Source organism: Trifolium pratense, linkage group LG7 (assembly GCF_020283565.1).
Source record: "Trifolium pratense cultivar HEN17-A07 linkage group LG7, ARS_RC_1.1, whole genome shotgun sequence".
NCBI lineage: Eukaryota > Viridiplantae > Streptophyta > Magnoliopsida > Fabales > Fabaceae > Trifolium > Trifolium pratense.
The window spans coordinates 2,607,079-2,631,637 of NC_060065.1; the positions used below are offsets into that span (position 1 = coordinate 2,607,079).

A 24,559-nucleotide genomic window follows, 5' to 3' on the forward strand; every position below is an offset into this window, starting at 1 on the left:
AAAGAGAAAGAAATTCAAAATAGTAATTTTATATTGGAACTTGTACATTTTATATTAAATGTATAATTTTTTAATGAATAATTGTTTTCAATAAATAGTTACTATTTTTTGTTACTTTAACATGTGTAATTGCACACGTTAGACAAACCCTTATTAATAAATATAAAATAATTACACATGAATGAAACGTAAACGGACTATAAACTGCGCCGCTAACATTTTTTGAACGGCAAAACCAATCCTCTTAAAAACAACACTCATAGCCCTAAGAGACGAAACATTGCTATGCATAACCTTTTAAACTTTTTGCAGAAGACTCATAGTTGGTGCTAAAAAGTAAAAAATGTAAAACGCAAATGGGGTAAACGCAAAAGTGTCAAAAGAAAAATACAATCATAAATTATAATGAAGGAATGATGTATCGGTCCAATATAAATGAAATCTTAAGAGTAATTAGTCAATTTAGTCCCTAAACTATCACTCTCTCACCAACTCAGTCCCTAAACTATTAAAACCAACTAAAAGGTCCCTAAACTATTTTTCATCCATCAATTAGGTCCCTAAACTATTTTCCATCCATCAATTTAGTCATCCGTTATCTTTTTCGTTAACTGTTCTTTAAAACCCTAAAATCCAAAAGCTACTTTTACGCTTATATCTCTCTTCTCGATCAACTCTCTCAAATCATCTCAATCTGAAAACCCTAGCGCCACCTATACGCTCCAATTCCGGTTGTCGTCGTTGTTTTAAGGTACGTTTTTCACTGTTTTTCGTTCTAACTTTTATAAATTTGTAAGGGTTTATTCTCACTTGTTAATTTTCAGGAATGAAATTTGTGTTTTTTAGTGCAACGAACCATGTTGTTTTAGCTTGAACCAAATTTGTTTTAGCGTGAACCATGTTGTTGTTGCTTCCTTTTTGACTTATTCATGTTGCTGCTATTTTGAAGCTTTTGTATCTCTTATATTATTATCATCTATATTATTGTTTATGTTGCTTTGTGGTCCTAATTTGTTTAAGTATTATAGTGGTCCTAATTTGTTTCTTTTTTATGCAATTGCCTCTCTATAGTGGTCCTATTGTGGTCCCTGTTTTGTCTCCTCAATGTTTTCTCAATTTGTGCTCCTTGTTAATACTATACATTATATTATATTATATTAGATGGCTGAAAGTGATGATGATACAAGTGATGGAGAAAGGTTCTCTTATCACTCAGAAGAACTTAGAGGGCCTATTAGTTCATCTGATGAAAAGAATGAATCAGTGAGAGTTATATATCCACAATTCAATGCTGAAACTCAATTTGGGGAAGTTAGGTTGGCTGTAGAGATGGAGTTTGCAACTTTGGCTGAATTTAAAAAAGCTGTGAAAGACTATACCATCCATATTGGAAGACAAATCAAATGGATAAAGAATGACAAGGTAAGAGCAAGAGCAAAATGTGTGTTTGAGCATTGCAAATGGGAGATACTTTGTTCGCGTAGTAGTATAACAAATAGCTTTCAAATCAAGACATTTGAAAATACAACTCACTCATGCCCAGGAACAGTCACGAATAGTCAGGCTGATAGAAAGTGGGTTATTGAGAAGTTGGAATTCAATGGATGGTTGTTTTTTAAAGGGTTATTTTGGAGGACAATTATGGTTTATGGTTTAAATTATGGTTAAGTTTGATTTTTGGTTTTTGTTGATTTAGTAGTAATGTTTCATTTGGTTTAGCACTAACGAATTTGTGTTGTTACTAGGTAGTGAACGAGACAAAGGATGATTTAGCAGTAATGAATTATGTTAAAATTGAATTTGATTTAACAGTATGGTTTAGAGACTATTTGTTTTAGCAGTAATTTGATTTAGCAGTATGATTTAGCAGTAATGATTTAGCAGTGTTGTTACTATTTTATTATTTTTTAAGATAGTTTAGGGACTAAATTGAAGTATTTTTTATAGTTTAGGGACTACTAACAGTCACTTAACGGAAAAGTTAACCGAGGGACTAAATTGAAGGATGTGAATATAGTTTAGGGACCTTTTAGTTGGTTTTAATAGTTTAGGGACTAAATTGAAGGATGTGAATATAGTTTAGGGACCTTTTAGTTGGTTTTAATAGTTTAGAGACTAAGTTGGTGAGAGAGTGATAGTTTAGGGACTAAATTGACTAATTACTCAAATCTTAAAACTCAAAATCTTAGGTTCATCGGTGGTTTGGCTTAACAACGGTGGTGCTGACATCCATTTCCTCTATTTTTGATAGCTTTCTTCTCCATATCGAAAAGTGAAGGTGTGCTTGAAGGGGGTCTTTTGTATGAATAGTAGTGAACCCCTTAGATTGTATAGATAGTTTATTGGGTTTGATTGGTGTTTTGGAAAATCATTAGTTTTTTAGTCTTTTGATAGAGTACCTCTTGTACTTTTTCCATCATTCGTTTTATATATATAATATACTTTTGCCATTAAAAAAAAAAAAGGACATTTTTAACTGCTACACTAATGTATTGGAGTTCTTCCTTGTTGGGTCGCGAGGGGGCACTGTGGGATTTAACTCACTCACATTTGTCACAATAATCTCTCTCAAGTGTAAGTCGTTCAATTGTTTATGCTACCCCTTAAGCGGGAGCTCTCTTCATCCATACACTTGCACCGCCATTGGCCACATTCAACGGGACTCGTCGCCTGACCACCTTTATGAGGAAGACTTTCAATACAAGGAGCCGGTCAAACCCTTCGTCGAACCATTGACTCTGATATCACTATTTGATCACAAGGGGGCAGCCAGGAATCATTTACATTGGACTTAAGAACAACTCTATAAGTGAGTTGGACATCACACTTTAATCATGTCACAACATTACTAGAACCTCTAATTAAGCTAAGTACTACTCCCTAAAATAAGAGGGAGTGGTAGTAGTTCTGTTTTGTGGGGACAGGGAGCGGCGGAAGCACTGAGCAGAGCACAAGAGCGATGAAAATTCAACACCTGCCTGTATCAAAGGAGAAAGATATTAAACACGCCAAAAAAGTTTGGTGGGTGGGTTTGGTACTTTCTTTGACATTCATTATTATTTTTTGTTTTTTGTTTCACACCCTCTCTAACAAAACAATAACGAACCTGACCCAAGTGGACCATTGTAGTAGAAAAACTAATTAACCATGTTGACAAATCTCACCACTTTTTAATTCACCCCTTAATCTTTTCCCCTATAAGTACCATATGTTCCCATTATTTGATTTGCAACTTGTCACCGTTTTAAACTAAAGTGTTAAGTTGCTTGGAAGTGAATTATAAAAAGATGAGTAACTTTCAATTGTGTACTGTGTTTCTATTAGCTTTGTTACTCAACATTTCTTCAAGTGCTTTTGGTTACTCTTACCCACATGCACCACCACCACCACCTGGGTGCCACCACCATGTGCCGCAGCTTCCTCCAAAATATAGGCCTCGTAAGACTCCACCGCCACCACCGCCCGCCGCATTCTACTTCTTTTCTCCTCCACCTCCTAGTTCTCACCATTTTACTAGAAAAACTAGTAGGTCTATGGGCCCATTACATCACTAAGATAGTTTTTAACTTGCCTAAGCCCAGAATGAATATGTTTTTGAGGCTCACTAAATGTTGTTTTTGTTTTTTCTTTTTTACGCAAAATGTTATTGTGTTAACCTGCGGTACTTCACTTAATGTTAATGTTATTTTTGATGTTTTTTATTCATTTGCGATTGAATATTTCATAGGCAAGTCTAACCCATTACAAATGTGATTTTGAAAAGAACAATACTCATATGTTTAGCTGAGATTGCTTTGTAGGGTGGGATATAGCTTAGGGGTGGGTTTTCTTTTTCAAACATTTCCTTAACTGATATTTTCTTCTCAAACTTCGAAGTTAAGGCTATAGATTAACAAATTTCTTTCTGCAATATTAGTCTGAACTCTGAAGGCCATCAATTATCATCAAATTAAAAATGTCTTATTTTCAAGCACAAATTAAGGACTTATTAACAGTGAAAATATGAAGTAGAAATAATATACTCACAAGCGCATATCATTCAAATTATAAAAATAATGAAACAAAAATGATACTTCATTCGACCGAGTTAGTGGTTTATAATTATGTTCTTGTTACTCGACCCAAACACATTTGAAGATCAATTAGGTTGGGTGAGATTCGACCCAATAAAAAATTGTCTCGTGTAAAATGCGGATTGGATCTGGTTGAGCCACTGTGTTGATCTAGTCAACCCAAATTGTGATTGATCAAGTAGAATAATTATTCATTTATGAATTGATAATCACTTCAAGTAGAATAACTATTTGTGATTGATCAAGTGCCCATCATAAGTATTTTCATGCTGGTCCAATATAAACTACATAATTGTCCCACTAAAATGATCATTTTTTAGCAGCGATGATGCATAGTCAAAAAAAGAAATTGATACTCAATTGAATGGCTTACTTATGATATTCTACTAAGTGGAACCTTAACTTTGGCTCAAACCACACATTAAGTACACATGGTATAATTTTTTTGGCACTACTTTTTCCTCACTTTCACTACTAAAAGTTCCTTCTAGAAATGCAATTCTAGATGAACATGTCACATTTGCCCAACCAACACTAAAATGGACTATTTGAACATGTCACTCTTTTGTAATTGTCAAACAACACTGCATCGTCAAAAAGCTTTTATAATTGGAATTTAACACTCATTTTTAACTTCATGCGCCATTTGAATATACTTTATTTTTAATTCTTCCTCATAATTAAAAATGTGTAACAATAAACCACTCTCATTGTATATGTTCGTTGTTAGTCAATTGTATTATCGATAACTTTGACTTCTAGGCCCAGAGATTAAGGGAGATGTATAATTTTTCCTAGATCAAAATCATGTTTTCAAACTAAAGATATATATCTCCATCGAATTTCAAACTTGACATTAGTGATGCTCTCTTATGTTATCTTTGCTATGTCGAACTTATGCTATAGGGCCGATCAATTTCCTTTATCGTGCAAGCTCCGACCATCCAGACAAATTTGAGCTTGTACACTTGGATCACTCTCTTTTGAACACGCTCTAAATCTCATTCACCTTGAAAATATGATTATATGTCTTATATAAAGTGATGAGACTTAATCCAAATAGAGAGTGAGTATTAGAGAAAATGTTAAAATTAAAAGAGGTCGCCTGTCTAACACCATCATGTTTAATTACTCGTTGCTGTTAAATTATAGTGTTTTAATTGCCAAACTATATAAGTATTAAAGCTTGAACGTTGAACTTGACCTCGGGTAAGACGGTGCTTCCCTTCACCGCAGCGTCTGATATATGATGCGTTATTTTGGAAAAACACAAGTTGGTTCTCATGGAGCAAATTATCTTTGGAATATTTCATTTGACCACAAGTAGTAGTAATAATTTAAGTCAGTATAGATCATCTCTCGTATCTTGAGTCATACGGTAAATAATAGTATACAGTAGCTAGCTAGTTGTCGTTAAATACTACTACTACTACAACTTGTCTATTGACTATAGTGTAAAATAAATAGTATTATATGAATCAAATTAGAATCTGAATTTGAATACCGTAACAAATTAGAGTAACTTGCGGTATGCATAATTTGAGTAATTAAAGGAGTCTCCATCCTTCCATGTTTTAAGTTATTTTTTCACTCTTTTCAATATGACACAAAACCAAAGTGTGGTTTCGACCGCAACTCATGCTGCCATCCATTAGTTATTTTGTCGTCAAGGAAGAAAGGATTTATGAGAACACATTCCCCAGCACGAACCAAGATTTTTTAAACAGGAACATTTTCCATGTGTCAGGGCATTGGAGTTGAAGCTGACTAATCTCGACCTCATTCTCCATATCCCACCCAATTTTGTTTTGTTTTTTTTCAGAATCAAACTTAATAACCCTACATATATTCAAGGCCGACAAACAATTTGTAGGTCATTTTTCAAATATTAAAAATGTGTGACATGGTAATGGGTTCAATTCCAAGGTTTTGTAAAAAAAAAAAATGATTATATTGATGGTCGATCTTATCCTTAAATTGACCTGCATCTAAATTCAAAATGATATTATTTTTAAACTTTGTACAAACAAATGTTAGTATCTCGATCCATGCTACGTGACTTTCTTTAGCTTCAACGATCCCTTAAAACTCGTAAAATAAAACAGCCTATTTATCCATTAGGTTGGTTAATCTAGACCATTTATATATGTGTAGTTTGTAGTATATGTTTATTTTATCCTGTTTAAGATGACTTCTACATTTTTACGTGGTTTTATTGCTCCAATGATAGTACTTAAATACTTAATAGGTACTATCATTGAAGATGGTCTTAGTAGTTTTAACCACACAAGTCAAAGATAAATTGGTTGAAGGCTTGAAGCCTCTTAAAAGAAAGGTGCTAACAAGCTCTCGTTTAGAAATTGTTAATGAAGGTTTCCAACTTTTTTTTATGAATTATTTAAACATTGTCTTTGATGTAAAAAATAATATTAATAATGTTGTCATAACACTCGTTAGTTGTGTAAAAAAAACACTTGTAAGTATAATAGTATGGTCTAAATTAAAAATGATATTATTAATGAAGACTCTTAGGACATTGATTAAGGCAACAAACATGTAAAATATGTATTAAAAATTTGTATATTCAACTATTTAAAAATCACACCAATCTAAAAATTTTATTTTATAAAAAATCAAGTGTCCTTAAGCTATCATAACTCAATTGAAAAATAAACAAGCTGCCGAGTAAAATTAATTGATTTGTTAATGTTTGAGCACTTTAATGATTGTCTACCAGAAACTTTGCATCTCTTTTACTCCTTTCCTTTTTAATTTTCTGTTAGGTCATAATCCTTGTTGTGGTCCATATCTTCATTTTGTGAGTGATCAAAAACAATTTGCACTCTATCTTGATGGCTTTCACCACTAGTTCAATCTAGTTTAGATGTTAATTTTGATATTAAGTGATTCTCGTCCACTCTTGATTGCAATTACGGGAATCGAATCGTGGTCATTTCTACCAAGTTCAACGACAATCACTACTGAACGAACCAAAATAATTGGTTAGCAATTTGGACTCTATATGTCTTATTAAAGTAACTAAACTAAACCACTCTCGAAGGCTTTATTTTTCCTGTTTCTTAATTGGTTTTGAATTGTCAATGACACAAACTTAATGCACTGAGTTATCAGGCAAACAAGGTACAATCAACAACTCACGTCGTAGTAGGAGTACTATGCTATTATTAAAAGCAACAGAAGATTGAAAACAATCCTAGTACGACAAAATGATGCCATCAGTGCTTAATTTAGTCAAATTACAGTGTACTAATATATAAGTTTCTCTAAACACAAACATCAATACCCAATTGATCAATTGACACAAATTAAGAAAAATGTTTTAAATAAAAAAGAAAGAATAATAATTTTACAAAAAAAACTCTCGTCACATATTGATGTATTCAGATTTACCATAAAAGTAAAGTAGAAAATATTGAAATGAGTTTGATGCAATCATGCAAGTAAATAATTTTAATCAATTTTAACCATCTCGGTCTCTCTCTATTGTGGGTAACCCTTATTGTATGTCTTGTTGTGCAATCAAAAAACTTGAAAATTGCATAGGAACTATGAATATCTTTCAAGTATATTAATTTCTTTCCCTACAAAATAGCTTATCAAATAAGTACTAATCCAATCAAGTTAATAAAAAAAAAAAATTCCTCCATTTTTTTTAACCATAGTAATTAATATTTTACATAAATTCTAAAATTAAATTAGTTCAAAATAAAATAAAAAGTTAATATTAAAATGATAAGAATACACAAATTAGTCTAACATATTAAATATAATTTTTGATAAGGATATTTTTGCCTTTTAAATATAATCTCAATATTATCATGAAAAAAATATATTCTTAATATTAACCTTCAAAATATTCATTGACGAATATTATTTATTTACTCTGCTATCCAAAGTCCAAACACTAGATAAAACAACTAAGCAAAATAGGAAAAACACCAAGAAAGTAATTCATGTATGATGTATGTAATGCGATTATCAGCACCAAACTAAATAAAAGGGTATGCTAAACGGTGTTCGAGGCACTTAAACATACTAAAATAGAAAATAAAATATAAAATTAATATTGATTAGATAACTTTTTATATATATTTTGAATGTATTAAATGTACAAGTTTCAAAACAAAATTTCCTTTTAATATTCTTAACCATTGCACCGGGACACTATTTAATATTTTCTTAAATAAAAAATAACATACTACTCCATCATCCACCATACAAATAAAATAATCTCAAGTTGGTAAACTGTACTTAGATTAAGTTTGGATTTAAATAGTACTACTATTTTTAATTAAATTAATATTTAATTTAAAAATTATATAATTTTTAAACCAGAATAATTAATATTTTATATAAATTATAAAATTAAAATAGTTCAAAATAAAATAAAAAGTTAATATTAAAATGATCAAAATATCTATTTGAACTTAACTCAGTTGGCAGTGACATCGCATTATATGTGCAGGAGCCGGAGTTCGAACCCCAAACACTCTACTTACCTACTTTAAGGTGAAATTTTTAACCACTACGCTACCTGACTAAAAGAAAAAATCAAAATAAACAAATTAGTCTAACAAATTAGTCACGTGAAACGAAAAGCCAATTCCATTTTTTTTCTTTGAAAGAGTTCCAAAAATATGTTAGTGGCAAGACAATTACATAACTGCCCTTCATACTGACTTGTTAAAAAGAAAACAAAATGGGTATTTTTGGTCCAAAACAAAAGGTGTTGTATGCTAAAATACACCTTCATAAAAGCTAGTGGGAGTATTGTAGCATTCTCCTATATATATATATATATATATATATATATATATATATATATATATATATATATATATATATATATATATATATATATATATCTCTTATATTATAAGCTTGTATACACAAGTAAACCCTAAACCCTAATTTGTTTTTCCTGTTTTCCCTCCATTTTATCTTGCAATTTTTATTAAAAAATAATACAATTTTGTCTTCACTAGGATTCGAACCCGCAACCCTTCGGTGCAAGGCAATATTTCCAACCACTATGACAAGTATACCAATTGTGATTAAAATTATGTGCAATAATTGATAAGCACCATCAATTTTAAAAGTATATCATATCAAAATTATTGTTGACTATATTATTCATCACGAAATATTTTTATGTCTTTCCTGATCAATGATTTTTTTTCTACCGGATCGTAAATTTAGAGAATAATTATCATGTGAGATTTGGGAAGTTATTATCACGTGTAATTTGGAAAGTTATTATCAAACTCAATTATGCTAAATCAATTTTTTTGCAATACAACCAAACACAACCATAGTCATGTCACTAATCAAATTCATTATTTTGATTTTAACATTGCAGATTTAATATTAACCGATGATCAATTGATACAATATGCACTGGCAGACCAATTGTGACTTAAATTATGTCCACAAAGTGTTAAGCTCCATCAACTTTCATTGCACAATTTAAACAATTAAAAACCGATAATCTTTTATATTATAAGCTTGCTAACATAAGCTAACCCTAAACCAAATTTTCCCCCCTCTCATTTTCTCTTTCTTTTTATTGCAGCTTTATATTAAAAAAATACAGATTTGTCATTGAACCTGCATCCCTTACTTACAATAAAACCTTTCAACCGTTAAAACATGTACTTCAATTATGAAAGAATTCATGAATCCTAATATGTTAACCCTGTTTTCAATAAATTTGAACGGCGGAATTAATCACAATTTTTATTTATTTATGGATATCTACTTAAGTTTATGTTCTTGATTATGTCTTTAATTTTTTTTTTTAACCTTTAATTATCATCAATTTTTTAACCTTTAGTTATCAGCAATTTTTTTTTAATAAGTAAACAAAACGATGAGGTTCCAAAATTATTTAAAAAATATATAAAATATAAATAAGCACATAAACAAATATAGAATAATTAGTCCATGAAATTCCTTATACTACTCTTATTGAAAATGCTCTTAGAATTTTTGTATTTTATTTTTTATTATTACATATTACACCTAATTAGACTCATGCACCGCATGGGTCAAAGTTCTAGTATATATATTAATGAAGCATTATTTTAACCTACCTAATGGCTTGGTGATGTTTTTTTGCACCGGGAACTTGTGTTTAACTCCCAACTCCTTGATTTATTTTCTTTCCCTTTTGTTTTTTATTTTATTTTCTTTATTTGTTTATATAAATTATACTAAAAATATCAACTTTGTTTCCTTTTTTATGTACGGTAAAAAATGTATTATTATCGTGGGGAGTTTGTGACTGTAGTTATTATGAATCAAATATTTAGATTAAATCCTTAAAATTTAATTACTTTTATTATAATATTATAAATAATATATATTATTAGTGTTTTTTTAACACAAGATATATATTATTAGTTAAAAACAGTTCGATTCGGTTGAACCCTGATCGAAAAACCTTAAACCAATAAACATTCATGCATTTGCAGTTAAAATTGTGCTCAGACTTAATATTATTCTTGGAGTCGCCATTGGGTGTATTGAATTGATATTTTTGAAAAACAAATCTTGAAGATTTTAAAAAGTTTTATAAAATTATATTGATTTTGTGAGATATTAACAGACTTTTCTTAAAAGATTTTTTACAATCAAAATTTTTAATACATAATTGTATGAATTTATGACACATATTTTCAAGATTTCAAATTAATTTTTTTTACCTTTTAAATATATTCTTAATACTTAACCTCCAAAGTCCAAACACTTGATAAGACAATTAAGCGGAAAAATACCAAGTAATTCATGTATGTGATGTGATTATCATCCCCAAAATTACATAAAAAAATAACATACTACTCCATCATCCACCATACAATAAAATAATCTCAAGTTGGTAAACTGTAGTTAGATTAAATTTCGATTTAAAAATAATACAAGTACTATTTTTATTTTAATTAATATTACGAAAAAGACCGATCCAGAAGAGATAATGAATGAAGTTGGTAAGGCAATTAATAACCTAAAATAGTTAATACAATAATCATTTTACCTAATTTTCCAATTATCATGTTTTTATTTCATAAACCAAACAAAAATGATTATTAAAATAATCTCTTTCTTTCTCCACCCACTCCACAACACCACACCCAATAATCTCTTTCTTCTTCCATTCACTGTCACTGTTTTCTCTATTTCCCCATTTCACAGATCACAACATCTTCAAAATCTCTCTCATTCATTATCATTATTATATAACATTACAAAACTCTTCTTTTATCTCTGAAATCAGAGTCTTCGATTTTCAATTTCAACTTGAATCTCATTTTCGGAGCATTGTTTGTTTATTATATTATTTATTTATCGCTTTCAATTAACAGCTACGGAAAGAGATAGAGAGAAATTTCTTCTTTTTCCGTTTTGTTTTTCCTGTTCAATATGCACCAGAGACGAAAAAATTTGTGCTTTTTTAAGCGGATCGATAATTCGCCGGCGATTTGATGGAATCGACTCCGTCGGTGTTTTACTGTTTATCTTTCCATGGAGCTAATAATTCGGCGAACTTCATGTTTGAATTGCAAGCTTCGATTCGCCGTTGTTGTTTTCCAGGTGAAACTTTGCTGATTCATGAGTTTTTTTTTTTTTTGCATGTTTATTTATCTATTTTTAGTTTAATTTTACTTAGTTTTTAGGGTTTAATCGTTTATGAATGATTATGTTCAACTTGGAGAGCTGATTATAGTAAAAGATTAATTTTTAAATTGTGCTGATCATAGTAGTTAATCCCGGATCCCGGAGCGGAGCGGCCAGCCCCAAAACTGGGATAGCGGCATCCCGGGGAGCGGGTTGGCCGGGATGCCGCTATTATTTTTTATTTATTTATAATTTATTTATAAATTACATAAATAATACTATAAACATATAATTAATGTAAAATTAAACAAACATCTCAAAATCCATAAAACATTCATAAATTAAAAATTAAAAACACAAATCTCAAGTCTACAACACCTTCTTCATCTTTGTCAAAAAAAAAAAAAAAAACACCTTCTTCATCATAAAGTAACTAAAAATTACCAACAAAAGTAAAGCAAAATAAATAAGCAAAAGTCAAGTCTCCAACACTTAGATTAATAAAGTAACTAAAAATTAAAACTCGAGTTCATCATCAAAGTCTAAGTCTAATCATCCGAGGTTGAAGAAGAAACAGCAGATGAAGGTTGAAGAAGTTTGGATCTTGAGAGTGAGAGAAGATAGTACGATAGCGTGAGAGAAAGAATGAATTGCGGCTAGGGTTTAGTTAGGAGTAAGTAACAGTTTTAAAGGTAAAAAACCAATTTTACCCTTACTAAAATGAGTGAGATTTCAAAAATGGCCTTTAAAACCCATGAAAACAAAATCTCAGTCCAAACCCGGGATGGCAACCCGGGACCCGCTCCGCTCCGGTCCACTGGGAACCTGCTGGGATCCCACCGAGAAGCTTAGCTGCGCCGCTCCATCCCATCCCGTCCCGGCAGAGCTCTGCTCCGCTCTGCTCCACCGGGATCCCACTGGGATCGCCCGGGATTGACTACCATGGTGCTGATTATAGTTCATGATTATCGTTTATGAATAATTTTACTCTGTTTTTAGGGTCAGTGAAAATAGTAAAAGATTAATTTTTAAATTGTGCTGATTATAGATTTGGCTGTAGTAGTTAGTGGTGGCTCTCTGATGAGCTATTAAGGTAAATTTTGTATGACCCCTGAAAAAAGAAAAATATTTGGTACCTTATTGGAAAGATAGGTACAGGTTATGTTTCTAATTTCATATGAGGGGTTGTGGGGACAGAAAATTTTGTTTCTCAAGGTTTTGGAAATTGAATACATTAGTACATTATTACATATGTGAATACAGACACCATGGTTGCTCAAGTTGGATATATACTAAAGTTCTGCTTCATGATTTAGATCATATTGATATTGGCATTGGCGGAAGCCCACGCTGCAAAGCCCCATGAACACCAACTTCAACGGGGAGGTTTGGAAATGAATGTAGATAATGTTGCCTCACACTCTTGCATACATGACCAGATTCTTGAACAGAGGAAGCGACCTGGTCGCAAGGTTTATTCAGTTACTCCACAGGTTTATGAGCCTGGTCTGTTGAAGCCGCTTCAGCATAAAGGTAGGACAATACTTGAAGTGGCGACATCATCAGGGACTCAAAAGGACGTGAAGGAACCTATTAGGATATATCTAAATTATGATGCTGTTGGCCACTCCCCTGACAGAGATTGTCGAAAAGTTGGTGCTATTGTCAAAGTGAGTGTTTAATGTAAACGAAAAATAATATTTTAAATTATATTTCTAGCTGTAAGAATTGGTAATGTCTCAATTATTTTACTAAAACAAAATCCTTCCCCCCCTTTTATGAACAGCTTGGAGAGCCTCCCGCAACTTCTCTTCCTGGTTCCCCTTCTTGTAATCCTCACAGTAACCCTCCAATCGTCGGTGATTGTTGGTATAACTGTACTTCTGAAGATATCTCAGGAGATGACAAAAAGCACCGTCTTCGTAAGGTTAATTGTATTCTCTTTTTAATTTGTTTTAACTTACTAGGCTGGTAATCTTTTACTGTGGGAGAATAATTTGGTGCTGTGTCAGTTACCACAGCTTATCATGTCTCTTTGGGAAGTGGGAAGTGCTGTGTTATTAGAAGTTAGAACTATAATAATGATATTAATCATCCACATAGAGACTTGATATAGACAATTAACCTTGATGACTTACTGCAGGCATTAGGTCAGACAGCTGATTGGTTTAGGAGAGCATTGGCTGTTGAGCCTGTCAAGGGGAACTTGCGGCTAAGTGGATATTCTGCATGTGGACAAGATGGAGGCGTGCAGCTTCCTCGTGGATATATCGAGGGTACATTTTATGTGTTCTATTTGCATTCATTGTTGTTGTTCTTGCAAGACATAAATGTAAGTTTTACTCTAATGAATTTAATATAACCTGTTTGTTGTCCATCTTCTCCAGAAGGTGTCCCTGATGCCGATTTAGTTCTTTTGGTAACTACAAGACCTACGACTGGAAATACACTTGCTTGGGCAGTGGCATGTGAACGGGATCAATGGGGCCGTGCTATAGCTGGTATATTATAGAACATATGTTCGTATAAATGATCATTTTTATTCCGCTTTTGGGATGCTCAGAGTTGAATATTTTTATTTTGCAGGACATGTGAATGTTGCTCCTCGCCATTTGACTGCTGAGGCAGAGACTTTGCTTTCAGCTACTCTGATACATGAGGTTTGTTAGATTCTTTGCTTATATAAATGATATGGGAAGCAAGGGAGGCAATTTGTAGAACTTATCTTCATATTTGATCCTCTTCAGGTTATGCATGTTCTTGGTTTTGACCCACATGCCTTTGCTCATTTTAGAGATGAAAGGAAAAGACGGCGTGATCAGGTAGAAGATGCCTTTTGTGCTGTGAGATATATTTTATTTTTTCATATAAATTCCTGAATGGATTATTTTTTTTTCATATTCTTATTATGACAATAATAATTATTATTGGTCACTTTCTTAGAAATGAAGTGTGATATACATGGAATTTGAGTAAAATTTCATATTGTATTGGTGGAGACAAACATTTAATTGTCCTTTGATTTGTCTTTAAAATGTATATTGAAGAATTATAAAATATACAGAACATAAATTTTTTAGGGGGGGAAATGATGAACGAACTTTACAGAAACTTCCTACTGCTTGTTTAAGCGGTACATTTGTGTCCATTATTGTTTTTTGGAAAATGCATTTTGTTCATTCAATACATATATTAAAAAAAATTCATTTTCATCATTCCTATCCATGTTAGGCATTTAATGGTGCATTTTATAATATTATCATTACTTGTTGCAACTGAAGGTTACAGAGCAAGTAATGGATGAAAAGCTTGGACGGATGGTCAATCGAGTGGTGCTTCCTCGTGTTGTCATGCATTCGCGATATCATTATGCGGTATTCACTTGCAAACACATGCATCTCATATTTTTTCAATGGCACGTTTACTATTTTTATACTTCAAAAGATTCAACAAATGAGTACAAATGAGTAATGATTGACTTGTTGGACAGGCATACTCTGGAAATTTTACTGGTTTAGAACTGGAAGATGGGGGAGGACGCGGAACCTCAGGGTCTCACTGGGAAAAAAGGCTTCTTATGAATGAGATTATGACTGGTTCTGTGGATACAAGATCTGTAGTTTCAAAAATGACTTTAGCTCTCTTAGAAGATAGTGGATGGTACAAAGCCAATTATAGCATGGCAGACCGTCTTGATTGGGGCCTCAACCAAGGTACTGAATTTGTTACCTCTCCTTGCAATCTCTGGAAGGGAGCTTATCATTGCAACACAACACAATATTCTGGCTGTACATATAACAGAGAGGCAGAGGGATACTGCCCAATCCTAACATATAGTGGAGACCTCCCCCAGTGGGCGCAATATTTTCCACAAGCTAATAAAGGTATGTAGAATCACGTATTCATTTCTAATATAAAAGTTAATGCTAATTCATGCCTTTTCTCTGTTACATTGTCTCGTGCCAGATTCTTTGGCTGTTTTGTCAAGACACCACTTCCCTGCTACTGCATTCTGATTGATTTGTAGCTGCTATTTTTGTTGTCTCATTAACGTATCATAAAGTTTTCTTGTCACTACTCATTGTTACCATCCTCTTTTCACTACTCATTATTACATGCAATGGTGTTTTGACTAGATTTAATTTTCACTTGTTGATGCAGGTGGACAATCCTCATTGGCTGATTATTGCACCTATTTTGTTGCGTACTCTGACGGGTCATGTACAGACACTAATAGTGCACGAGCACCGGATAGAATGCTTGGTGAAGTCAGAGGAAGTAACTCTAGGTTAGATTCATGACTGCAAATTATGCTAGTCTGCTTTACATTTATTTTATTGACAACATGGAGGTGTGAAGTTGCCAACTGTTATTTCCTTTGGATGCAGGTGTATGGCCTCATCATTAGTGCGCACTGGATTTGTACGAGGTTCTATGACCCAGGGAAATGGTTGTTATCAGCACAGATGTATAAACAGCTCTTTAGAGGTATGGTCTGGTAGAGTGTCAATAATAACAAGTGAAACGTTCCCCTAATTTAGAATGCTATATTTCATTAGATTTTCATCTGGAACTCTTGCAATTCCTGATTCTGAGCTTTGATAATAAGAATTTCGCGAGATTGCACTATGTTTAATCTGTGAGCAACGTGCACTCATTTTTTTTTTGAAGAAATGATTATATATGTAATTGAGCAACCATATTTGAGTAGGACGATTCCTTCATTTAGATTTGAGCGGCTGCAATCACTACTGCCTGTTTCTTAAGCTTGCATTTAAACTGTATGCTAAACCTTCACTTCTTTTTCATTTTTCACAAAAATGAGCGAAGCTTCGTATTTTCACTGCAGGTTGCTGTGGATGGTATATGGAAAGTGTGTCCTCGTGCTGGTGGACCCATTCTGTTCCCTGGATTTAATGGTTAATAATACTGCTATTTTATTTATTTCTAGTTTTTTGTATGTTGATGTTAAATTCTCAATAATTTGACGGAGACAATTGACTCTTCATTTTGTTTTTTATAGGTGAATTAATCTGCCCTGCATATTCTGAGCTCTGTAACTCTGATCCGGTATCTGTGTCTGGTCAATGCCCCAATTCATGTAATTTTAATGGAGATTGTGTCGACGGAAGATGCCACTGCTTACTTGGATTTAATGGGCATGATTGCAATAAACGTGAGCTCTCCTTTCCCACTTTTATGCTATAGTTTATCTATTCACTTTGCTTCTGCCGCAAGTCACCTTCAGCAGCGCAGAATTCACTTTTTCCTTTTCTAAAAATGCCTTCCCTTAACTTGTTCTAGGTTCCTGCCCCAGCAATTGCAATGGCAATGGCATGTGCCTTTCCAATGGGATTTGTGAATGTAAAACTGGCTACACCGGCATTGACTGTTCCACTGGTACACACCAATTTATATGACTAGATTCTAGATTATTTCTTTGTATATAAGAGGTCTCGTTTCTGGGCTTTTACCTTTTTTTTCCTTGCATGCTTGTTTCATTCTCTTTTGTGGGTATGGGTAACGATTATAATTTCTTACTTATTTTTCAAGTATTAAGTCCCTGCGTTGTTAAACTACGACTAGTTTATTTCTCATATTGCAAATGCTAATTGCAGCAATCTCATGCATGATTATAACAAAGCACTTCATCTAAAGTAATAGGATATGTTGGGTGATCGCTGAAAATGTAAAATATGAGTGCTGGAGTTCCGTTAGGATACTTAAGCCCCAATCACTTTCATGTGATTGAGGCTTTCGAGTTTATGTATTTTACTTCCAATTTGTTGTTGGTTAAGAATTGCATTCGCTTAAAACAGACTAAGTCAATCCCCAAAAAATGTCACCTGCAATGGGTTGTGTGCATGGTGGTGGCGAGTAAACTGAACTTCCACTGGGGGACAGAGGTTGGTGTCCTAGAGACACCGCTTGTAGTTGCGGGGAGGGCTTAACTGTATTGATCCATGCCTGAATGATTCAGCTCACTCACACACACCCCAAGGGGTGTTAGGGGGATACCCTGAGAAACCATTAAAGAAATAAATGATTGAGTTATTAAATAATTTTGTAAGTAGAAAAGACATTTATTTGGTTCCTGTGAATTGGTTTTTGATTGTCCCTCATAATACATGCAGCTGTGTGTGACGAGCAATGCAGCCTTCATGGTGGGGTTTGTGATAATGGAGTTTGTGAATTCCGTTGTTCTGACTATGCCGGATACACATGCCAGAACAGCTCTATGCTCCTATCTAGTCTTTCAGTTTGCAAAAATGTACTGGTAAATGATGTATCTGGTCAGCATTGTGCACCCAGCGAGACTAGCATACTACAGCAGTTGGAAGAAGTGGTTGTTATGCCGAACTACCACCGATTATTCCCTGGGGGTGCTAGAAAATTATTTAATATATTTGGAAGCACCTACTGTGACAAAGCTGCTAAACGGCTTGCCTGCTGGGTAAGATGTCTTTCATATTAAAACTGTTCTTTTGCTTATATTTAATTTGTAATAGTATTGTTCCTAACCTGAAATTTTGTTTTCCGTTCAATTTTCTGCTGATATTTCTTTCTATTTCTATTCCAACTTGTCTATACATTACCATGCACTGCACATGACGCTTTCTTAAGATAAAACAGTAGTACAAGTCCCATATTCTTGGTTACATATTCAATGATGAGGCTTTCTATTAGTTGTGTAATAATCATGCTTTTCAAGTTAAGTTTCATCATGCCAATCTAACATGTGTGATATACCTTCCTACCATGGTAGAAACTGAAGAACATGTGGCTAATTTTTATTGAACTGTATGCTTTTTAACATTGTCTCTAGATGTTAGAGTATAGTGGGTAATGTTGCCTATTTGTCTGAAGATTTTGGCATTTAATTTTCAGATCTCAATCCAGAAGTGTGACAAGGATGGAGACAACAGGCTTCGGGTATGTCATTCCGCATGCCAATCTTATAATATAGCATGTGGAGCTTCACTTGACTGCTCTGACCAAACCCTCTTCAGCAGTGAGGGTGAGGGGGAGGGTCAGTGCACTGGGTTTGGGGAGATGAAATTGTCGTGGTTTAATCGCCTGCGAAGTGGTTTTTCTTTGAGAAATAGTTCCTTGAAAGGAGTGTCTGTAAGATATAGGAAGCTTTAACCTTCCGCCCCCTTGTTTTAGGGATTTTGGACTGTAATTTTAAGTCCTTAGATTTAGAAGGTTGCTTTCTCATCCAAAATTGTTTAGAAAAAAAATGGATGAGGTTGCAGATTTGGCTTTCCAAGAGGAGAGCCTTTTGTAGAGAAAATTGAAATTTAGGAAATAGAAAGTAGAGGGTAACGAAGGAAATGGGAAAAAAAGTAAAAAAGAAAAAGAAAAGAAGTTGATAATGACGTGGTTGTCAAGCTTCGGCCGAAGGCCTTGTAAGGTTAAAAAAGAAAAGTTCTGCTTCATTCTTTTCTCTATATATATCACTTGATGTTTTATTTTCCCATTTGTTTTATTTTATTTTTAATGCTCTGGTAGTATGTAGTCCCTTTATTCTTTTGACAGATACATGTAGTCAGTCCCTTATAAATGTAATATGTAAATCCTTTTAACTACCGTCAATGGTGAAAAATGCCTTCAACAACGATGAAAAAATTGAATGATAACTATTAGAGAGAAGCCATTTTTATCATCTGAAAATAAATCGGGTCAGGTTACTCGGGATGTTTCAAACACTTAGGTGGTTTCTCTGGTTGTCGTTTCAGTTTTTACGATCAAATAGCCTGAATTTGTCTCTCACTTCTTCCCTTTCAGTAAAAAACATTATTTTTTATGTAACTAATGTAACTGAAAGGTAGTTCATCACTCATCGGCATGAATAAGTTGTAACATTAACAGGTGCAAGTAGTAACAAATAAGAATTATAACTCAACTACTAATGCAAAGTAACAACTAACCTATATTAAAAATCACCAACGATAGAATAAATAAATGATAATACATAGACCATAAGGAATAAGGAATCAAGAAAGCAAAAAAAAAAAAAAACGGATCAAAGTAACTAAATTCATTGATGAATGTGGTGTGACTAAGAGGAAGCAGTTGGACAAAAAGTGATATGATAATCGGCTCCAGAACATGTGCAAGTGCTTGAAGCATCATCATAAGCATAACTGTATGCAGAGGGGCAAGCAATCTTAAACATCTCTGAGTACTGTGTTGGACTACAACTCTGTGGACTTGAATGCTCACCGGTGCAACAAAATTCCTCTGTATTAAACGCCGCACATGCACTCTTACACGCCACCACAGAACCCCCTTCCTCCGTTACTTGCAACTCTGCCGGACATTGACCATTTAAGTCTGCAACACAACCTGCATACTGACAGTCACCAGTTCCACCAGTTGCCTGTATCCCTATCCCCACATTGTAACCGTCAACCAAACTGACGTCGTAAAAGTCTTTATCTCCATTCCCGCTTCTGATTGTAAATTCCGCCAGTGTAACCGGAGGAGCACCTCCTCCATTGCATTTCAATCCCCCGGTGCAGTCTCCGGTGATGCAATTCCTGTTACCAGCATCATCAAAGTTGCAGCCAGTTCTACCCCAGAAACGCCCTGACCATCCTAACGGAGCGGTGAACTGAACAGACGATCCAGGCGACAGTAAAAATCCCCCATCTCCAAGAAGTTCAGCGCCATTGCCGGAAAGAGTTCCTGGCCAGATTGTTTTGTTACAACGGTTTTCTATGGTAAACATTGTCCCCGAAGCTACATTACCTGCAAATTAAACCATATACTAATATTAAAAAACAAAATTAACATCAAACTTAAAATGAGTGTTTAATTTCTATTCACCTAGTAGAAGCAGTATAAGGAAGAATGAAGTGGTTTTTGAGTTTTTGACAAGAGCCATGAGTTTGGTGAATATGTGTTTTGGATGAGAGAGGGTAACAAAGTTGAAGTAGTGGTGGGTTCACTAACTGAATTGATGAATTTATAGTAACAATCCACGACTGAAGTGTTTGATTTTCTGAAGAAATTAAAGTATATGCTATATTTTCGGAGCAGTTTAAGATAGTGGGACATATTCCAAAACGTTTCAAAGCTACCAATCTTGAAAAGGCCTCAAAACTATATGAACCTTTCTTTAGAATAATATGAAATTGAAATATATAGTCCATGCTTGTGTTACATATTGTCACACACTATACGTGTAATTGTATGTGGTAGTATAAAAAAACCTTGCCATATCCCACGATCAAAAAGAGAAAGAGATTAAGAAAGGTATATGCACCACGTAAGGCACTAGTGCACTAAGCAGTTATTTTCTACCTCTTGCATGTTCTCGTGTTCATTCTTTTGTGACCAAAATTCTTGGAGGTTTGTGTTTTGTGCTTTATATAAAGATCTTTTTATTTTATTTTAGAAGATATTGGTGCTTCATATCCATCTCTCTGACTTGACTTGAAGGTACCAATTTTTCAACTTGGATAAGGATGACTGGTTTTTTGTGTGTGTGCTTGTGTGTTAGATTATCATCACAATTTTTTTTGTCATGCTTTCTCACAAACTTACTATAATCTTCTATGGCTATGTGTATGAAAATGAAGTCTTTTTTTACTGTTTTTTTATTTTATTTCTTTGAATAATTTGATTGTTGGTTCGGTTAATAATGGTTTTTTCTTCTCTTTATCTTACAAAAAGTGCAAATAATAATGGCAACAGAATGGTTAGAAAACTTTGTGGAACTTTTAATAAAATATGTTCATATACCACCTAGTGATCTTTAGAATCTCTCTTTTGTTGGGTTTAATTTGAAGCTTTGTTTTTCTTCCTTCTAATTTTGTTACCACTTTTATGGATAATAATTGATGGGGTTTTGTGAAAAGCTATAAGGTGCAAAAGTTGATTTCAACTTTTTACATCTTAGCTTTTCAACATTTCAACTAGTGCAAGAAACTATTACAATATTTATTAAAATTTATAATTAATTGCAAGATCATTTCAACATTTTCTTTCCTACAAGTGCTTGTTGAAAAGAAGTGTTTTACACTTGTTTTTTTAATTAATTTGTGTTTATTATACGTCTGATATAATGTAATGATATTTTCAGCAAACAAATTATATTTGTGATCATGGCTCATTTGATGGATGCGCGTCAAAGGAAGAAAAGGATCATAACATTAATATTAATCATGCATTTGGAGATGTTGAATTTCCTTACTTTGATGACAATGATGTTATGCTATCTTACTCTAAATAAGCGCTTAAAGAAGCGAAAAAGATCACAAGATTGGTATGAAGGAGGTGAATTACTTCCTACTCAACAATCAAGACAAGGGAATGAGTTTGGATTAAACTTGAATAAAGGTGAAGAGGACTTCGAGTCACAATGTGATGATGCTACTGCTTATAAGACCAAAAAGCGTGCGAGTAAAAGAGTAAAGTATAACGACGATGTTTATGATAGCTTATTAACTTCAGTGAATAAGTTATGTGAGTTTTATGCTAGCAGTGTTGAAGATATGCAACAACTTTCCTCTTGTTTTTTGCACGAGAAACGCACGGCTGAAAGAAGGAATCGGGTTGTCTCCGTGTTGCAAGAAATGGAAGGACTATCTACTAATGATGTGGTAAGAGCTGCCATACTTATCACCAAAGACAACAACCTTTGTGACTGTTTTTTCACTATGGATACTTCTGAATTGAGGAAGGAATTTGTGCACTTTGTTTTAAGTAACAAAGGTTGTTAGTAGGGTTTAAAATGCTTAGTGCTTTTGAATGTAGTTTGAAAACTGCTTAGAAATTGTCTTTATTGTTTGGTTGTATTTTTCATTATGTTATGAGTCTATTTGTGCAAAACAAGTTCCACTGTCTGCCAGTAAAAATTGAAAATTGAAGATAAACTAGTTTCAATTTTTGCAAAATGTGAATTTGTGCCTATTTTGGAGGCATAGCATCTGCTTAGAGATGCTTTGACCTTTTCATGAATTGATAGCAGCCTCTTTATTCTCTCTAGAAACATAAGATTTGAGAAAAGTCAATAAATATTTCAAAAACGTTTTAATGTTCATATTTAGTTATGATGTAATATAGTATTTTTGTTTTGTAGGCATCCCTAATAGTACATAAACAAAACTTCAATCTGAACAAAATATGCTTAGGTTTAGGTGTTTACATCTATATCCATTCAAATTAAAACCGCAAGATAAAAACATCAAAAGCCGCACAAAATTAAATATTTTTTGAATGTATTTAGATGTATTTTTGTAAAAACCGTTGGACCACATTGAATTTTGAATTCCTTTTTCTAAATTGAACCAACCACGTGCATAAATTTTAGTACATATTTTTTTTTATTAGTATGATGTATTGTAGGGAAGGATGTACTTTGTTGGTTTTTAATTGTTTGGTATTTTTTTTATTAGAATTTTAATTCCGCATTTCTAAATTTGGGATTTTAGTCCTCCAAATTAACAAGTTTCATTGTTATTCAGACAACTCACTCTCAGACTAATTTTTTATGACATGTCATTTTTATTTTTATTAATGATTTCGAACTATATTTTATGATCTGATGTTACTAATTTAAACTTTGTTATAAGTCGATTTTGTAGGTACAAGTTTTTCTTTTACAGAATTTGTAGGTATAAGTTAGAAACATATAAAAACATAATAAGAATGTGAGTAACTGCTTTAACTGTACAGTTAAATATAATTTGGAAGCCATCAATTTACAAGCTCTATATCCTTACAAAGTGATTACATTAATTTGACAAAGAAGCATGTGGACCTAAACAAATTAAAGGAGAAAAATTGGGGAAAAATAAAATAAAATATCAAGAAAAAGGGAAGCATACAAAGAACCTCCTCATTCCTCAATCATCAAATGATAATATATGACTATTCTTCTAATTGTCTAAGTTCTATGGCTTTGACTTGGCATTATTTTTTGGAAGAAGCATCTTTCCTTTGGCAATGCGTATCCACATATGACTTCAAGAAGTGCCAAAGAATTAGAACATTCAAAAATGAATTAAAAACCCAAGCTCCAATTCCATTACACCCTCCTCTAGAATAATGCAACAAAAGTACCCCAATATGGCATGCCAAATTGCAACCAAACAACATCACAAGAAAATTTCCTGAAAATTTGAATGTCTTACTAGGTAACCCGATTTGTATCCAAAATCGGTACCCATAAACCACGGAACAAACCACCGTGGAGAACAATATAGCCAACACTTGAAGCGATTGCGAAAACTCGAGCCATAAAAATGACATTATGAGAATAATTGAATTGTTAAATAATCTAAAAAATGACAATTTTCTTTCACTCAAAACCACGAAGAATGTCCTCAACATGTGGAGATAACGAGAGAGGTGAAAAGCATATGACCAAAAGAAGACGCGGCCCGAGGGTCTGATACCTAGAGGAAAACATAGCAACCATTCAAACGGTGTGGTTCGTGTTCGTTGCCAAAGCCAACGAGTGTCCCGAACCTCAGCTTCGGCCGAGAAAAACATGCCGAAGAATATTGTTACCGAGATCAATGACATAGAGAGACTATGAATAGCGGGAAGTGGGCCCAACGGCACAGGACGTTGTCTACGACACAATTTAAGGATGACATGGAGGGTTACACCTACAACGATGTAAAAAAAGATAGCCGAGACAAGAAACCACCACGTGGATCCCCACATTAGCGTAGGGCTCCACCGGAATGAAACAATTGATGGGTGATCAAGTAGCCAATATTTCAGCTTCTCCTTTGTAAACTCGACCATTGAATATGTTTGTGACTTTGTGTAAATTTCTTGCATTGTGTGTGTTGTATTGTAAGAAAACAAATATTAGAAGTTGCTAAGATGAT

The 24,559-nt window shown here is 33.4% G+C and overlaps 2 protein-coding genes across 2 annotated transcripts; one reads left to right on the forward strand and one right to left on the reverse strand.

The window, feature by feature from the left end:
* The first annotated feature begins 11,082 nt into the window (after positions 1–11,082).
* Positions 11,083–19,186, forward strand: LOC123893599. Its single transcript, XM_045943357.1, has 16 exons — positions 11,083–11,684; positions 13,025–13,378; positions 13,495–13,635; positions 13,852–13,984; positions 14,096–14,209; positions 14,295–14,368; positions 14,456–14,530; positions 14,990–15,082; positions 15,199–15,592; positions 15,870–15,996; positions 16,097–16,196; positions 16,558–16,627; positions 16,732–16,884; positions 17,013–17,108; positions 17,843–18,162; positions 18,597–19,186. The coding sequence occupies exons 1-16, from the start codon at positions 11,616–11,618 to the stop codon at positions 18,852–18,854; spliced, it is 2,571 nt and encodes an 856-aa protein (XP_045799313.1). The 5' UTR covers positions 11,083–11,615; the 3' UTR covers positions 18,855–19,186.
* Positions 19,187–19,708: 522 nt separating this feature from the next.
* LOC123893600 (pathogenesis-related thaumatin-like protein 3.5) lies at positions 19,709–24,220 on the reverse strand. Its single transcript, XM_045943358.1, has 2 exons — positions 24,049–24,220; positions 19,709–20,462 (listed from the first exon to the last, which is right to left on the reverse strand). Exons 1-2 carry the CDS (start codon positions 24,077–24,079, stop codon positions 19,771–19,773), a joined length of 723 nt encoding a protein of 240 aa, XP_045799314.1. The 5' UTR covers positions 24,080–24,220; the 3' UTR covers positions 19,709–19,770.
* Positions 24,221–24,559: the final 339 nt, after the last annotated feature.

What these genes read in the sequence shown, in the direction of transcription:
- LOC123893600 (XM_045943358.1), bottom strand. Translation starts at nt 24,079, where the DNA reads ATGCTTTTCACCTCTCTCGTTATCTCCACAT. An exon ending in CTCTCTCGTTATCTCCACAT is followed by an intron (nt 20,463 to 24,048) that starts GTTGAGGACATT and finishes TTTAATTTGCAG; the next exon opens with GTAATGTAGCTTCGGGGACA.
- LOC123893599 (XM_045943357.1), top strand. Translation starts at nt 11,616, where the DNA reads ATGGAGCTAATAATTCGGCGAACTTCATGTTTGAATTGCAAGCTTCGA. An exon ending in TCCTCGTGGATATATCGAGG is followed by an intron (nt 13,985 to 14,095) that starts GTACATTTTATG and finishes CATCTTCTCCAG; the next exon opens with AAGGTGTCCCTGATGCCGAT. An exon ending in GTATAAACAGCTCTTTAGAG is followed by an intron (nt 16,197 to 16,557) that starts GTATGGTCTGGT and finishes TTTTCACTGCAG; the next exon opens with GTTGCTGTGGATGGTATATG.